The sequence below is a fragment of the Electrona antarctica genome, assembly GCF_951216825.1.
Source record: "Electrona antarctica genome assembly, chromosome: 10".
Taxonomy (NCBI): Eukaryota; Metazoa; Chordata; class Actinopteri; order Myctophiformes; family Myctophidae; genus Electrona; species Electrona antarctica.
Window position 1 is genome coordinate 53,922,405 of NC_136791.1, and position 18,100 is coordinate 53,940,504.

At 43.1% G+C, this 18,100-nt stretch overlaps 1 protein-coding gene across 1 annotated transcript; it reads right to left on the bottom strand.

Annotated features, from left to right (window-relative positions):
- Positions 1–12,146: 12,146 nt before the first annotated feature.
- On the bottom strand, positions 12,147–16,156 carry LOC306931321 (very-long-chain (3R)-3-hydroxyacyl-CoA dehydratase 4-like). Its single transcript, XM_079512672.1, has 3 exons — positions 16,050–16,156; positions 13,344–13,484; positions 12,147–12,517 (listed from the first exon to the last, which is right to left on the bottom strand). Exons 1-3 carry the CDS (start codon positions 16,129–16,131, stop codon positions 12,435–12,437), a joined length of 306 nt encoding a protein of 101 aa, XP_079368798.1. The 5' UTR covers positions 16,132–16,156; the 3' UTR covers positions 12,147–12,434.
- Positions 16,157–18,100: the final 1,944 nt, after the last annotated feature.

Consider the following 18,100-nt stretch of genomic DNA (forward strand, 5'->3'; position numbering starts at 1 on the left):
GCAGATCTACAAGCTCGTAGCGCGCCACTCGGTGTAGTGGAACGTTCGCGCACGCCATGTCGACTAGAAAGGTCGCCCGAGGACGTACTACAGTTCCACGCGTGCGTCTCGTGGAGCTCTATAACATATCCGTAAATCAGACCGGAAGGCCTTACCGTTGTGGCGTTCTACAGAAGCAAAGGTTTTAAATAGCAGATCTACAAGCTCGTAGCGCGCCACTCGGTGTAGTGGAACGTTCGCGCACGCCATGTCGACTAGAAAGGTCGCCCGAGGACGTACTACAGTTCCACGCGTGCGTCTCGTGGAGCTCTATAACATATCCGTAAATCAGACCGGAAGGCCTTACCGTTGTGGCGTTCTACAGAAGCAAAGGTTTTAAATAGCAGATCTACAAGCTCGTAGCGCGCCACTCGGTGTAGTGGAACGTTCGCGCACGCCATGTCAACTAGAAAGGTCGCCCGAGGACGTACTACAGTTCCACGCGTGCGTCTCGTGGAGCTCTATAACATATCCGTAAATCAGACCGGAAGGCCTTACCGTTGTGGCGTTCTACAGAAGCAAAGGTTTTAAATAGCAGATCTACAAGCTCGTAGCGCGCCACTCGGTGTAGTGGAACGTTCGCGCGCGCCATGTCGACTAGAAAGGTCGCCCGAGGACGTACTACAGTTCCACGCGTGCGTCTCGTGGAGCTCTATAACATATCCGTAAATCAGACCGGAAGGCCTTACCGTTGTGGCGTTCTACAGAAGCAAAGGTTTTAAATAGCAGACCTAAAAGCTCGTAGCGCGCCACTCGGTGTAGTGGAACGTTCGCGCGCGCCATGTCGACTAGAAAGGTCGCCCGAGGACGTACTACAGTTCCACGCGTGCGTCTCGTGGAGCTCTATAACATATCCGTAAATCAGACCGGAAGGCCTTACCGTTGTGGCGTTCTACAGAAGCAAAGGTTTTAAATAGCAGATCTACAAGCTCGTAGCGCGCCACTCGGTGTAGTGGAACGTTCGCGCGCGCCATGTCGACTAGAAAGGTCGCCCGAGGACGTACTACAGTTCCACGCGTGCGTCTCGTGGAGCTCTATAACATATCCGTAAATCAGACCGGAAGGCCTTACCGTTGTGGCGTTCTACAGAAGCAAAGGTTTTAAATAGCAGATCTACAAGCTCGTAGCGCGCCACTCGGTGTAGTGGAACGTTCGCGCACGCCATGTCGACTAGAAAGGTCGCCCGAGGACGTACTACAGTTCCACGCGTGCGTCTCGTGGAGCTCTATAACATATCCGTAAATCAGACCGGAAGGCCTTACCGTTGTGGCGTTCTACAGAAGCAAAGGTTTTAAATAGCAGATCTACAAGCTCACAACACCTCGCAGCGCGGCGTGTTGTGAGCTTGTAGATCTGCTATTTTCAGGGCCGCGACTACTGGCTTCTACGGAATCCCCAAATGACTGAAATCAGTCGTGAGGACTGAGAACTTTAATCCATGCCTTGGAGAGCCTGTCATTGGGCTCCAAGCAGACAGCACATTCCAGCAGGGGTTCCAGCCAAGCGGGGAGAGAAGGCCGGGCGCCCTGCGGGGCGGTGCTGTTGCCTGTGGAGGAGGAGGAGGCTGAAGACATCTTGGCGACAATTTGCTCTGAAACACCAAACAAATAACCGTTGTGAGTATTGGCATACACAGCCAGGGACATAACAAAATATTCACAAAAATATGATATTATATTCACATTAAGTGACACCACAATATTTGATCTATCGCACAAATAGTAGTCACCCAGTGACTAGGGAGAAAATAGCCTCTAGGCTGTTTTTGGCTCTTCTTTTATACAGTAGGCCTATGTGTATTCATAAATGTTTTTTAAAAAATGAACTAAAATGAAATGAATTGCCATGGCCCATTACTTTCTCTGACCAATATTAGAACACAGTGTCAATGTAAAGGAATGACTTTACATAGATATAATCCATTGTCTGGGTGAAAGACAATTTAGTGGGAAGAAGACAGAAATGATGTGTCCTTGGATCTGGAGAGGGAAGTCTGGAGCTCTCTGGTGGACCTATGTTGCCCCCGCGGCGGTTGAAGATGGATGGAGTGTCATTATCAACACCAATAGCTTATTCCAAACTGGTATCAGCCCGTTTCGCCCGACTTGATACTGGCAATAGCATGTCCAGCATTTAATTAAAAAAAATAGAATCAACTCATGTTCTTGGCCTCCCTCTACACAGGTGATCCAACAGCTTAACCATTCAAAGGTTCAAGAAGACAAACCAGGCGTATCGTCGCCTTTCATCTTTACTTGAAGATTTGCACAAATTGGTAAAACTAACAGAAATAGCCTACAAAATACAATAAATGATATAGCATTTACATACACACTGACACAAAATCACAAAATTATACAATAACCTTACAGGCTTTCTGTAGGCTTCTGGTCAAGAGAAAGGCAGAAAGTGAGTTCTGCTACTTATACCAAACATTTCACACACTGAAACACACTAAGCTGAATCCAACTACTAATTAGGCTGCTAAGAAAATGAATGAGCGAGCAAAATCAAAACACGCCAGCAGGTGGCAAACTTTTCACTTGAACACAAAGGTTATCACACAGCTTCAAAATACACTTAGTATATAGAATGTATCCATGGCACCTATAGGGCCATGACAACTCATACTGTATCTCTGCTACAGTATACATTGTACAGTAAATATTTATTGATGTGTATATGAGGGATTATCAAATCCTTAAGTTATCTGATTTTGACAGAATAGAAGTGCTTCTCTAACTGTACCACAGCACTGTACCACAGCACTGTACCACAGCACCTCAAAGGCCCTTAAAACCAGGCTCCAGACTTCCCAAAACAAACTGGTCAGGCTCCTACTTGATCTAGCCCCCCGAACCCACCTCACCCCTGCCCACTTCGACAGGCTGGAATGGCTTAGGGTCGACGACAGAGTACAGCATCTTGCAATGGGTCTGGTCCACAAGATTCGATACACCACCAAGATACCCATGTACCTGTCTAGATACTTCCTTAATGTTAACGAAGTCCACACCCACAACACCAGAGGGAGTGCAACGAACCATGTACAACCCAGATTCGGCACAAACAAGGGACTAAATTCTTTTCGCTCCTATGCCACCAAAATGTGGAACGCCCTACCAACTGTCATTAAGACATGCGAATCCCTTGACTCCTTCAAAACCGCTCTCAAAGGGCACCTACGGATGGCTGCAATTCGAAACTGGCCCCCGTAAAATCTGAATCCCCCCCCCCGCCCCCCCCTTTTTTCCCCTCACTGTATATATTTCTTTTCCCTTTTTACCTCCTTTTTGATGAATTCTTTTTTGATGAATTCCTGTTCTGTCTATAGAAGTGTCTATTTGTACGTCTCTAAATGTTTTGATGATTTGAACATGGTGGACCCTGTTGGAAACAAGTGTAATGCTTAATTGGGTCGTCCACTCACAGTTAACAGCCTTTGTATTGAGTTTGTGCTTGAAATGTACTGTAATTCTGCAAACTGTTAATAAATTCTTCAATCAATCAATCAAAACTGTAGTTGCGGTAATGAGGAAATTATGAATGAGAATCATTAGAACATCATCTCACCGAATAACTTACTTGATCGATCTCAACCACCAACTAATATGGTTGCTGACTCCGTCCCAGTCAGCAGTTAAAAACTGCTGTTAAAAACAATGATCAGCTATCATCAGCCACATGAAAGACAAGGCGGTGTTGACAGATATGGGTGTAACAATACCGATACCCCAAGTCAAGTGACAACCCCAGCACCCTACAGGCCTACACTACAGACTCCCTCACTGTCATAAGAGTGTCACTCGGGCCTGGGCTTAGCGGAGCGGTCCAGGCACCTAGGCTGGTAGGTGCCAGTGTGTTGCGGGTTTGAGTCCCGATCGCGACAAACTTTGCCGTCTTCCTCTCCCATCTCTCCCCGTTTCCTGTCTACCTACTGTACTTCCATCAATAAAGGCAAAAAAGCCCCAAAAATCTTTAAAAAAAAAAGAATAAGTAAAATAAGAGTGTCACTTGGCAATCTCAAGCATTGTTGTATACTACCAAGTAAGATCTTCACTCCTTGCATGTAACAAGTAGTGTTGCTGATGACCTACCTCATTTCTTACAGCTGAATATTTTTCAACTCATCTCACTGTTATGTGCATTAAAAAAAAGCATGAACCGCTAAATTGAGGATGTTTATAACATGAGCCTTTACTACATCCTGCGGCACCTGACTTTACCAACAACTACTGTATGCCAGGAATCGATCCCCTTTATGGACTTTACTAACATGTATGCCTGGATCCTCTTTTGGGACTTTAGTTCTGCCTTCATCAACATTGTTGCAGTGTTCCACAACAGTCCCAATTAGCCATTCACATCCCCCAATCCCAGTTGTGTTGGAGAATGTTTTGCAATGCTCCAGTTAAAGTTTAAGTGGTTTAAGTCTTAAACGTTGTTGGTTGACTAAAGTTCACCTTCTCAAACCATGCACTTTTTTAACCCATTTAGACCTGAGGACGATTCTATGAAAGTCGTCTAAATCGTGAGTTTTCTGTGTTTCTATGTCAAGGACCCCCAACAATATATGTAATTGGCCGCCGACCCCCATCTGAAAATAATGTTGTTGGGGGCTCCCCCAGAAGCAAAGATTTGAGTTAAAAACGTTCGCTCTGAAATAATAAAGACATTGTGTTAATAATTACTGACTGAAACGGTTCCAAATGTCTTTTGCATCGTTTTAAAGTGATCTGGGGGGTGGGGGGGAGGAATTATCTTCAGATTTGTTAATAAAGACACTCATTTTGAAGATTTGCACCACATTTTCATGATAAGAGCTTGTAGGTCTGCTATTTTTCAATCGCTCAGTTCTATATTATTTGGGACATGTTCCATGTCCTATAAGCCTATCTCACAGAATTTCCCCGCCCCCCTTAATACGCCCCCTTTCGGGGTTAGTGGTGATAGCGTGACGTCACTCCATAGACACTACATGTTAACAGAGGTAATTTAAGAAGTCTACAACTTTTGTTTTCTCAAGGTAAGGTTTGTTCTATCTGTTCGAGCTGATTTACCATCTTGTTTGCTTCATAATAATATTGGTCTGTCACATGTTTACATTAGAAAATGTACTTGTGGGCGTGGAAAGCGGGCTGTGAGATAGGCCTATTATGTTATGTTTGGTGGTTGCTGTATAATGAAATGTATCCAGAGTTGTTTGCTCACTTTGCTGTCCATTTTGATGGATGTTTAAAGAGCAGATGTTTAAAGTTATTCAGGCTGTTAGCATATTCATTTCAAATAATCTGTTTCACAGGTAAGAAATAAATGCAAAAATGTAAATTTCACACACTAATTTATTTACAATAACTCTACAAATGTATAAACAGTATAATATCAGGCAACAGCTAAATAGATGCAAACAATGTAAATTTCACACAATAACAACAATATAAAAGTATTTACAAAGATATTGACACATATTTACAAGTCTCCAGGGCATCAAGGCGTCACTCTAAAGCCCAAACCACACCAAAGGGTCGGGTCGGGACAAAACCAAGGTCAACCACTGCAATGAGTTGCATTAATGTGGTTGATTTTGGGAGGGAACCCCTTTTGGTGTTTTAAACATTATGTTATAATTTAGCTATTGAGAAATAGCAGATCTACAAGCTCATAGCACGCCGAGTGGCGCGCTACAAGCTTGTAGGTCTGCTATTTCTGAAAAATCGTGAAAATATTTATTTCAGAAAACTGGAGGATTTAGAAGAATCTTTTACATTTTTGAGGTCAGGCCTGAATGGGTTAAAAACCGTCCCGACTCGACTCTTTGGTGTGGTTTGGGCTTTAGTGGTAACTACCCTTCCGCCGGGCGAGTTCTGCGACGTCTTGTCCATTGAACCATTGTCCATTGTCTTTTAGGGAGGATGAATCCACCCTAAACATACACCTCTCTCAAAACGTCGTCCCACTTGAAGTTCACCACAGTCTGCCTCGGCTTCCTCCTCGCCACCCTAGCCCTAGGAGGAACGGGTGACTCGAGAGAATCAGACTCAGAATCAGGTATGATTATTATGAGTCTGATTCTCTCGTGGGTCTCCCGTTGGAACTCCTGCACCTGTGTACAAAAGAAAAAAGAAAATGGGTTAGTTTATATTGTTGTTAAGAAGCTGTTATGATTTTATGTGTTTACATATACTTATAATATCGTTGCTGTCGGGAGGAAACCACCTAACTCCATTTTTGATTTGATTTTCTTTTTTTTGTATTATATATAAATCAGTGCTATTGAACTAGCATATTGAAATCTAGCTATTGACGCTAGAATTACGTCTGTGAGTCGTTTTGAAAATATAGAACCAATGGAAAGTAGTAAAAAAACGCTTTGGACAAAATCAAGGTCAACCACTGCAATGAGTTGCATTAATGTGTTTGACCTTAAAAACCGTCCCGACTCGACTCCATTCTTGACTCCATTGGACCCTCAAACTGTATGCTGAAGCAACTAACTCCACCACCTCTCCCCCTCCCATGCAAGTAATTGATAATATATAAAGTCACACTCACAACACCAACTGATGAGGCAGTATTGCTTTGTTTTCAAAATATAGTGTCACGGGGCAGCCCTTGCCCTATAGACTAAAGAGGAACAAACCGGCATACACTACTACACAGCTGCTTCCATTTAACAGCAAGCCGGCTTGGAGGACTGTGTGACTGGACATTAGTGTTGCATGTTGTTCTTATTTTATTATTTGTACAAACATGAATTATAAAAGGACACAAAGAGGGTGCATGGGTTTTAATTTTAACATTTCTGTTGATTGGGTATTGTGTTTAATGATTGTGTGGCACCTGGCTCTCCTGCAGTACTGGTGATTAAGTGGTTACCAATTAGTTCTGTGTCTTGGTATGGTCTCACCCAGTATAAAAGGGAGGCTGCAGGATGCCGAGGGTCAGTAGGGGCTTGGGCAACAAGCAGGTAACACCCAGGGAGAGCTGCTAGGGGTCCCTTTTTGGAAGGGTTTATAGCCTAATACAGTTTCTTATGTTCTGGGTTTTTGTTTCCTAATTTGCTTTCAAGCTAAGTTTCATCTGTCTTTTTGTGAGTTTAGTCTTCAGTGTTTTTTTGTCTGTTAGGCCTTCCACTGTAAATACGGCTGCATCGGGGAAGAATAAAACACTCTAAATGGTATTGCTGGATTCTGTCACTTTTTGGAGCCTTGGCCAATCGGCCAACTTTACAATAAGGTTTTCTTAATTTCCTGATTTTTTATTTATTTTTAATTTCCTGAAAAATGAACATTTTGGAGTTAGGTGGTTTCTTCCCGACAGCAGAGCCAGAGATATTCAATCATGCCAATGTAACTAACTTATTATTAATGAAACACTCGTACCTGAACTTGAGGGTTAAATGTGACTCTCTTCACAGGCTTCTTGGAGCTGGTGCGACGGACTGTCTCCAGAGTGCCGTATCCCTCGTCGTTTACTGCAACCTGGCAGAAGAGAATAGTGTTAACCATTTTAATACTTATTTCAGATTAATTCAATATTTCATTTAAAGTAGAGCTGGTAGTAAAACAAAAAGATATGGTTACAAAAAATATATTTTTTATCAAAGAGCTTGAGAGACGGGGAAACCCCAGTTACTGAACAAACACTCTAAGCGATGATTAGAATATAGAACTTCAACCTTTTCTTTAAAAATAACACTATCTTTAATAGGCACATTAACACTAGGATGTCATTTCAAATAAATGGTGAGACATATTCAGTTCTGTTGATTAGAAATTGATAGTCCAAAATAGTCTCCCTATTGACTTACATTGCGGTCAGAATCCACTTTGTTTGTATGCTAAAAGATTGACTTTGAGACTGGTTTCATTGTGCGTGGATGGCGGCGGTGGCTAGAGTGGCTGGATGGCAAACGCAAGGTTGCCAGTTCAAACCCGGGCTCCCCCAGAGTTAGTGTCAAAGTGTCCTTGAGCAAGACACTGAACATCTAATTGCTCCTGATGCTGGTTGGTTCCTTGCATTGTTTCCGCTGCCATCGGTGTATGAATGTGTGTGTGAATGTAATGCACAATCTATGTGAAGCGCCTTGGATAAAGGCGCTATATAAATGCACCATTTACCCAAGTGTAATTTTGCTTTAATGTGTCAAGCATGTCCATTTAACATTAGTAAATACATTTATGAGGAGATGACATTCATGGTAATTTCCTCATATAATTGTCTCCACCAGGCCGAAGGCATGGGGAGAGAGTATGTTTTGCACTCCGTCCGTCCGTACGTGTGTGTGTGTGTGTCCGTCTTTCCGTCTGTGAACAGCTAATCTCCGGCACCATTAACCCGGTCGATGCCAAATTTTGCACTCACACTCCCTGGATGCCAACGATGAACCTCTCCCCCAAAATTTCCAGAACTGCCTGTTATAGCGCCACCAGGAGGCCGCTTTGTGCAAAACTAGTTTTTGGACAGTACACCTACAGATTTTATCCAAACATCACGCAAATTGGTACACAGTCTCTCTAGAGCCATTCAACGAAATGAGTCTTTCAGATTTCTCAGACTCCACCCTGATTGGCTAAGATTGGCTTCCAAAGTTCGCAGGAGTGCTCAGTTTCAAACAAAATGCTGCAAATCATGAACACATCGTGTGATTTCCGTGAAATTGTGCACGCACATTCCCACTAGGCTGAGGAAGAAATGCCAAATGAACATTTTCAACTTAGCCTCATGGTGGCGCTATAACTGGCCGAAAAGTGTTTTTACCTCTAACTGCAGGGATCTGTGGATAACTTTGTATGCCAACTCCCTAGAGGCCAAGGAAAAACCTTTGCATGGAATTTTTCACATCTGCTCTTTATAGCGCCACCAGGAGGCCGACATATGTAAAACACATTTTCTAATATTACTCCTTCAGATTTTATCCAAATGTCACGCAAATCGGTACACATACTCTTCATAGTCATGTGATCAAGACGGGTTTGTTTGATTTCTCATAATCCACCCTCATTGGCTACGATTGGCTTCTAAACTTTTCAGGAGTAGCCCGCTTTGTACCCGTTTTGTACAAATCGCCACAACTACTCAACGCAGCGTCCGATTGTGGTGAAATTGTGCATGCATATTCCCACTAGGCTTTGGAAGAAATGCCACCTGACAGTTTTCAAATCAGCCTCATGGTGGCGCTAAAACAGGCCAAGCCGCGTCACACACACACACACACACACACACACACACACACACACGTTTATATTGCTCCTAAACATTTTGCCAAACATCACACACACACTCCTATCCTCCTGGTGGAGACCTGTGCCCAGAAGGGCACTTTTTCTAGTTAGGTCTTGAAATGGCCCCGACCTCTGGCTGAGAGTCATGATGACACTGGACTCACCTCACTGTGACTGAGATAAGGAGACTCATCCACAGCACCTGTGCAAACCATCAGTAGTCTCCAGCACACCTGCACCGGGCTGAGAGATGGGTGCAAGTGCAACGATGTATCCACGTAGCAGACATCTAAACACTACCAGCCATGCCAGTGGAGTCCGGGCCTCAGGCTGTGGGAATTGTGTTTTCGCCTGCCAGTAAACTATAAAAGAGTCGGTCTGACCTGCAGAAACAGAAAGATGTGGTGACAGAGAGAAACACTATGATGAATGTTCAAGAACAGGGGAAATGACAGATTATACTGTAGCTTTATTACAGTATAATAAATGATATAGATAAATATAGCTCAGTGGCCTAGTGGAACCCAGTGCCTCCCTGCTTGGCAGTCAACATGAAGGGTTGGATTGGACATATAAAAAGTACTTTTTGGCCAAAAAGCGATTATTTTTCCACCGGAAAAAAGATACTTTTAGTTACTCCACTGCGCCCTCTACCGATATTGCCAAGAGAAAACCCTCATACCGAATATCTTTCCTCCGGTGAAAACAAATCCCTTTTTGTCAAACCATTACTCATATACGTGTGGTGGGGGGCTCAGAGTGCTTCCACTAAGGAAAGTAGGCTTTCTAATGACACAACCCGCCTTTGTATTGGTGAGAAGCAAAAACGTTCTTTTTATTTACGCTAAAGACGAGAGGCTGGTACTGCATTTATGCAAGCCCCGGAAATCATCGGTAACATAGATCTAAATGCGACGGCATTAGAGCTATGGACCAGAGCTAGGTATAGCCCTCAAAAACATCTAAATAGTGGAAATAGTAGATCTACAAGCTAAAGCATGAGCTCAGTTCAGGGCTCTCCCCAGGTTGGCAGAGGGAGAGTATCGCCCAGGGTTACGGCGTAGACATTGGCACCGAGTTACATTGGGTTACAAATATTGTGGGATAAAAATTATTAGAGAGAATACCCCTAGGGTAGGTACCCTAGTCCAGGGGTGACCACACTTTTATGACGTGAGAGCTACTTTCAAAATGATTTACCAGTAAGTTATGTCACAGTCACAGATGACTTGTATGAAATGTATAAAATAGGGCTGAAGCGGTTAATATATGTTTTGCAATAATAATTAAAAGTAACTAACTACTAACTAGTCATTGTAGTTGAATATAAGTACAATATTTGCCTCTGAGATGCGGAGTAGAAGTAACAGTGTATATAGAAAAGTGGAAATTAAAAAAAAAAAAACATTTTACAGTAGGCTACTTGAGCAAAATGTACTTTCCACCACTGGTCCTGACTCCTGACAGACACACACACACACACACACACACACACACACACACACAGGTTTTGTTGCTTGCTTTGTAATATGGTGCTGGCCTGGGGCAGAGCGGGAGCGGCTGGTTTGTTCTGACTTTGAAACAAGCCACACTGCTAGCAGGTATTATCTGATGTTTGATTTATATGTATATATTTATAAATATAACTATATGTTATGTATTAATATAACTGAACACTAAAACTAAACAATTAGTTTTAGTGTATTAGTATGACACCAAATGATTAAACATGTCAATGTTGTTTTACAACTGAGGAGGAAACAAACATTGTTCCAAAATCAGGGGTTCTCAACCCGTGTATCGCGACCCCTCGGGGGGGGGTCGCCAAATTATTTTGGGGGGTCCCCAAATTATTTTCAAAAAAATATTTTTTTCCCAACGATATGGCTGGAAAATGGAAATGAAGAGTTTACATGGTACACATAGTACATGCATACACCTCCCTAATGATTATATCTGGTTTCAGTATTTATTTATGGTGTATTGTCTCTATTATTAAGGTTATTGTAGCAGTCAATTTATATTGTTAAACTTTAAACCACACTCTCTGACTGACTGTCTTATGTGTAGCGTTTGTAAATCTTATGATCGCAACTAAATAAACTTTAAACCGACTGACTGATAGGGTTTACAGTAAATCTTATGATCACAACTAGCCTAATTAACTTTAAACCACACTCGCTGATGTGATGTGTAGGGTTTGTAAATCCAACCCTATAGACTGCATGCCTAATCTGAAAATAAAATTCATTCATAATAAGTTATTTTGATTGATGATGTTTGTAGTTTTCTAACACCCTCCATACTTCTCCATAAATGTACACAAAGCAATGGTTAACCCATTAGAGATCAGATTCTCAAAATGTCTTCTACATCCTGACAGTTTTCTGAAAAAGCTGTTTCTATGCCAGTCGTTCTTCGATTTTTCAAAAATAGCAGACCTACAAGCTCGCTGTCTGCTATTGTCAGATTTTTTTTACATTTGAAAACTTGAAATGAGACATTCTGCATAATGATAATTTTCTACTTTTGGTACTTTAAGTACATTTTGATACCAATACTTTTGTACTTTTTTTTGTACTCAAGTACATTTAGAATTCCAGACTTTTACTATAGACCTTTACTGCAGTATTGATTATTGGCCCTCACATCTAGAGTTTGGGCCACTACGCGGCCCTCACACCTACGTCGTGACCAGATGTCAATGTTTTAGTTTTAGTATTTGAGTATGTCTGTGTCTTGAGCCGAATGTCAAACTCCCCCCAAAAATGTACATCATACATTCTTCAACATACTGTCACAACAACTAAATACAGTTTTAATAACGGTCTACCAGGGGCAAGGCAATGGTTTTTGTTTAGTATATTTCAACTACGAGGCAATTCAATGTGCTTTACACAGAACACCAAGAAAAGGAAACACAATTATACAATGACATTAGGATGCATGTAACAAAATAAGTACAAAATTGCAACATATGCACATATTTGGATATGGGAGTCGGTGGCCAAAGCCGCCAATGGCAAAGTTCAAGCACCACTGATATGGCAACATAGGTTTTTCTGAAAATTGATTTAGAAGACATTTGTACTGTAGAATAGGCCTCCGGTCTTTATGGGTAAAAGATAGATTCCAGCGTCAGAGTGTTGAGAGGATGTCCACCATTACATGTCACTTCCTTTTATGCTTCTTGTTCCACTTGTCCAACTGCTGTCTGCGTTCCTTCAACAGCTGCCACACTGTGACACCAGCACCTGAGAAGACAGTGACGACAAGTAAAGGCCTATTCATAGTCTGGTTTTTCGGTGCTGAGGTGACCACCGCTCCGGTGGTGAGGTGACCACCGGAGCTGAAATAACGTTGAGCGGTGGTGAGTAAAAACAGAGAGAAGGGCTGGAGCGGTGGCGGTGGTTTGCTCTTCACCGCGGCTCGTGACGTCATGTTGTAGTTCGGTGGTCACCTAACCACCGAAAATCCAGACTATGTATGAGCCTTTAGTTAAACATCTCTGTATGTACTTGTGCTCGTGACAAAACGTTCCGCCATATAAGCTTTATTATTGATATCAAACCGGATCCGTGGTTTTGACAAAACGCCCGACGTTCGGAGGTCTTTTCTGATTGCCCGGTGATCCCGATTGGAACATTGACGCTTTCTAGAGCAAGGATGGCCTCATTTTAGCTCGCTAGCATTGACGCTAACTATTTAGCATCTAAAATGGATCACACTAAAACAAAGTAGATCCGGGTCGCCAGTTCAAGCGTTGGCATTTGCGTCCACCAGGTGGCAGTGATACGGTTAAGTGTATGCTTGTTTTCTCCCTCTCCACCTGATGGAGAGGTAATAAATCTAGGCTCTTTATAGAACAACAGTTCCCTCTTTGTCACGTGTTTCCAGTTCAAATTTGCTGCTGATCCAATCAAAAAAGCTAGAGAAAATACATGTAAAACTTAACCCTACACAAGGGGTTAAGTTAAGTGTGTGTGTGTGTGTGTGTGTGTGTGTGTGTGTGTGTGTGTGTGTGTGTGTGTGTGTGCGCGTGCGTGTCAGTGTGTGCATGTGTCAGTGTGCGTGTCTCACCAACGGCGAGGATGGGTAGGTACATCTTCAGCAGCATGTGCAGGTCGAAGCCAGGGGACACGGGCTGCAGGGTCAGCTGGGTGTATGTGCTACTGTTGCTGGACGACTCCAGGTAGGGCAGCGCCTGGTACACCGTGATTCCTGGACGCCACGTCACACACACAATGTCAGCACAGCAGTTAGGATGTGACAAAATGTCTACTGCTACGTATAGTCTCGCGTATAGCCAGACAACTATTCCACAATCTCCAAATGCTATATGGAGTCTGGAACTACACTACACCGGAATCCAAGTAAGGAAGCTAGCTGCCATTTTAAAATAGGCTATCTTTACATTTTTATTGTGTCGTTTCCTTTTCTGCTAAGCAACAAGCTATATCAGGGGTGGGCAACTGGCGGCCCCCACCTTCACTTAATGTGGCCCTCAGGTTAATGTCAGAATACTGATATAATATTGGTTTCAGCTGTTACTATTCCACAACATGCAAACATGACCCGCTGTTATTACTTCAGTCTAAATTAGTAGCTCATTGCTTCAACACAAGTATAATTAAAGGCATTTGAAATGACATAAAAATGTTAATTTTAGCACAAATTCAAGATTTCAATTCGAATATAGCAAAAATAGCCGATCTACAAGCTCAAAACGTGTCGCAGCGCGACGTGTTTTGAGCTTGTAGATCGGCTATTTTTCCTACGACAGTAATATATGGCCCTAGGGAGTGAGTGTGGATATGATTATTTTAGGGGTCCCCGGTTCAAATATGTTTTTTTGTACAATCGTGTTTGTACAAACACGATTACTGTCACATTCACGTCGAGTCGTGTTTCACTGTCAGCGCTCAGTAGGACAAACACGATTACGGTTTACATTCATGTCGAGTCACGTTTCACTGTCAGGACAACATGCTGCTGCTCGTACGCTGTTCCTTCATGCTGGGACGTTTCAGGGTCATTTGCAGTGGTGGAAGGTAACTAAGAAGATTTGAAGAAGAAGTACTGTATTTAACCCATTTTGACCTGAGATCAGATTCTAAAAATGTCTTCTACATCCTGACAGTTTTATGAAAAAGCTATGTATGTCAGTCGTTCTTAGATTTTTCATAAAAAAGCAGACCTACAAGCTCGTAGCGCACCACTCGGTGGCGCGTTACAATTGAATTACTTTTTTGGCCAAATTGTCAAATATTACGTGAGAAAGAGTGTGATAATAGCCCATCTATCTACAAGCTTATATTTCCAATGTGTGGAACAGAGTCAAACTTCACTTGAAGAAAAATAGGGCTTCCAGGATGAACAACACAGCAAAACTAAACACAACACAGCTCTCACAGTATAATCCAAGTGCACTCTATCCAGTCATATCTATCTGCACTTCCAAAACAAACGCATTTTTCACTGAAACTTTGGATAACTTGGATAAACGACAGTTTTGTGCACAAATGCTGAGTGCGTAGGCTCGCTCCTACCTTAGTGCATGATCCTATTTATCCTAAGTGTGTTAAACAGTGACGTTTGAGTGAAAATGTGTGTTTTCTAGTTTAGCAGTAGTACATTTTTTAAACGTTTTTTTTTTGTGGCTTTCACCTTTTATTTTATATATTTTATGGAGGGACAGACAGTAGGCTGACAGGAAATGGGGAGAGAGATGGGGGGAAGACATGCAGTAAAGGCCGTCGGGATCGGGAGTCGAACCCGCGGCACACTGCCAGACTGGGTGCCTGGACCACTGAGCCATGGCCCAGGCCAGTAGTAGTACATTTTGCCATTGTTTTGCTGCCGTTAAATCCTGTTCTAATCCTATATCATTTGATTCATCAGGCATTTCTCGTAGTTTTTGGATCATCCATTCGCCGTGAAGGAAGGAAGGCGAGAAAAACTAAAACATCTCCGTGAATCCCAAGGCTTCACAGGGTGAGTAATTAACAATGAAAAAGTAATGATGGGGTAAAAGTATTGCTTTAACCCATTTTGGGCGGGAACCCCTTTTGGTGTTTTAAACATGTTGTAATTTAGCTATTGAAAAATAGCAGATCTACAAGCTAATAGGTCTGCTTTTTTTGAAAAGTCGTGAGAATGTGGCGCAAATCTTTGAATATATATTTCAGAGCGAACATTTTTAACTAAAATATTCGCTTCTGGGGGGGGTCCCTGGAACTACATATTTTGAGATGGGGGTCCGTGGCCCAATAGAGATAATTCTGAGGGTCCTTGACATGAAAAAGGTTGAGCACCACTGACATAGAAACATGGGTTTTTCAGAAAAAAGTTAGGATTTAGAAGCCTTTTTTTAATCGACCTCAGTCCAAAATGGGTTAAATGAATATGCAGTCAATTAATTCCCTGCCTGGCGCATGCACGCGCAGTCTAACGGCGCATGCATTCGCAGTCTAACGGCGCATGCATGCGCAGTCTAACGGCGCATGCATGCGCAGTCTAACGGCGCATGCATTCGCAGTCTAACGGCGCATGCACGCGCAGTCTAACGGCGCATGCACGCGCAGTCTAACGGCGCATGCATGCGCAGTCTAACGGCGCATGCATGCGCAGTCTAACGGCGCATGCATGCGCAGTCTAACGGCGCATGCATGCGCAGTCTAACGGCGCATGCATGCGCAGTCTAACGGCGCATGCATTCGCAGTCTAACGGCGCATGCATGCGCAGTCTAACGGCGCATGCATGCGCAGTCTAACGGCGCGTCATACCTTCTGTAATGACGGAGACGACGTAGAGAGGGATCCACAGAGTGTAGCGAGCCCACAGCAGGCCAAAGGAGGGCATTTTCATCACGCAGAGGAGTTGGTGAGGATACCTGAACACAGGGGGCAACATACTCCATACATTACATACGTTTACGATACTTTGGAAAGAAATATTATGAACTAAAATGCAGTGCTTCCCCTATGCATGCAACAGTGGCAGCCCACCACTGTTACTGGTGGTGGGGGGGGGCTTCATTTCGATCTCCCGACTGAATAATTGTGTCCTAATGTGTGATTTGTGCAACGGTGTCACCGGCGTCGTTTCCTAAGCGAACCCCCTCTTTGCAGCCATTGGTTGCCGTTTCTTGGTTGGACAAAAATCCTCAATCCATCCACTACTACCGTTTCTTCGTATTGATATTCTGTGGTATTCAATTCTTATTCTAAACTTGGTGTCAGTCAAAAGGAACGTCTCAGGTGCAGGCTAGTGACTGATTGGGCATGACCAAAACAATTCAGGATGGTAAAAGAGTCTTTTACCATAACTTGTTTTGGTCACGTGTCTTTTAAAAAGAGTCATCATAGTAAAGTGACATACACGATTGTCATACGCAGTTGAAATACATCAGAAAGATGAATATGTCTTTTACCATCCCGACTTGTTTTGGTCACGTGAGAAAATGTCTACAGCTGTACTGCATTCCATGTGATCGCGTTGATTGTTTTTGTGGGTTGCGTATAAAGATTGGCGTTCCAGCGTGTTCGCTTTAGTGTGAAGAAGAGCCCTGTGTGCTCCAAACGTCACGCAGATCATTCTGGTACGATAAAAGAATCATCTGTCGCATACTCGCATTGAAGCGCTCGGTGTAAAAGCATCTGTCGCTTTGGAGCGCTCGGTGTGCGGAGCGTTTCATTTTGTTCTTTCCTGTTCGTTGCTCAGCAAACTTAAGGGTTGGGGATGTGCATGTTGTTGCTCTCTTTTCATATTGCTTTCATTGGCTCGTTTAACCCATTTTGACCTGAGATCAGATTCTAAAAATGTCTTCTACATCCTGACAGTTTTCTGAAAAAGCTATGTTTCTATGTCAGTCGTTCTTCGATTTTTCAAAAAATAGCAGACCTACAACCTCTTAGCGCGCCACTCGGTGGCGCGCTATGAGCTTGTAGATCTGCTATTTTTCAATAGCTAAAGCATAACATAATGCTAACACCAAAAGGGGTTCCCGACTTCCTGCCCAGAATGGATTAAGCCTATCTACTAAAATAGCCTGTCTACAAGCTCTCAAGCACTACAGAGCTTGTAGATCGGCTATTTTCACTGTGCAACATGCTGACTTCTATGGAATTCAAATGACTGAAATCTGTCGTGGCGACTGTAATCCATGTCGGGCCATTGATGGTCCACTGTCCATTTAGAAAAACACTGACTTCAGCTTTATGTTCACATCACTAAATGTTGACCAATGGACAGAATTGATTTTCCCTCGCTCATTTTCTCTGAAACCACGACGCTGTCCGTGGTTTTGACCAAACATCCGATGTTCGGATCCTATGCGTGAATTTTCACCGCATCGTGATCGCCATGTTACAGTTTCTGGCGAAAGATAAACATTGTGAGCTAATGCTCACTATTAGCCGTTTCTTCCTCTCTCAGTCTGCAAGGCCGGGAGACCAGACGTAAAATGAGTATTCTAAAACGGTTAGTCCCAATACTTGATTCTGATTGGCTGGTTACCGTCACGTGACCGGTGTAAATTTCACCGATAACCCACACCTTCAATCACTATATCATTCGCACCTGATTCCGCATCTCTGTAGCTGTACTGGGGAAGGGGAGCGCTTGATTACCTTACAAACCCATGCCGTGCGGGCGTCTAAGCGCCGCCCGGCTCATATGACTGTGAATGTGTGGCTCCAGGCAGCCCCGTAAAGACATCAAGCGCTATTCTCCCGTCACATAGGCTACTTGCCGAGCAAAACAAGGAAGTGATGTGGCTCGCTCTGGTGGTGCAAAGCGTAGCTACTTTTGTGAATTTAATAGTTGTATTTAGGTT

Coding starts and splice junctions, on each gene's coding strand:
- LOC306931321 (XM_079512672.1), bottom strand. CDS start 16,131: ATGAAAATGCCCTCCTTTGGCCTGCTGTGGGCTCGCTACACTCTGTGG. Junction 13,485..16,049: donor CGTCTCCGTCATTACAGAAG/GTATGACGCGCC, acceptor CGTGGCGTCCAG/GAATCACGGTGTACCAGGCG. Junction 12,518..13,343: donor CCTACCCATCCTCGCCGTTG/GTGAGACACGCA, acceptor CTGTCTTCTCAG/GTGCTGGTGTCACAGTGTGG.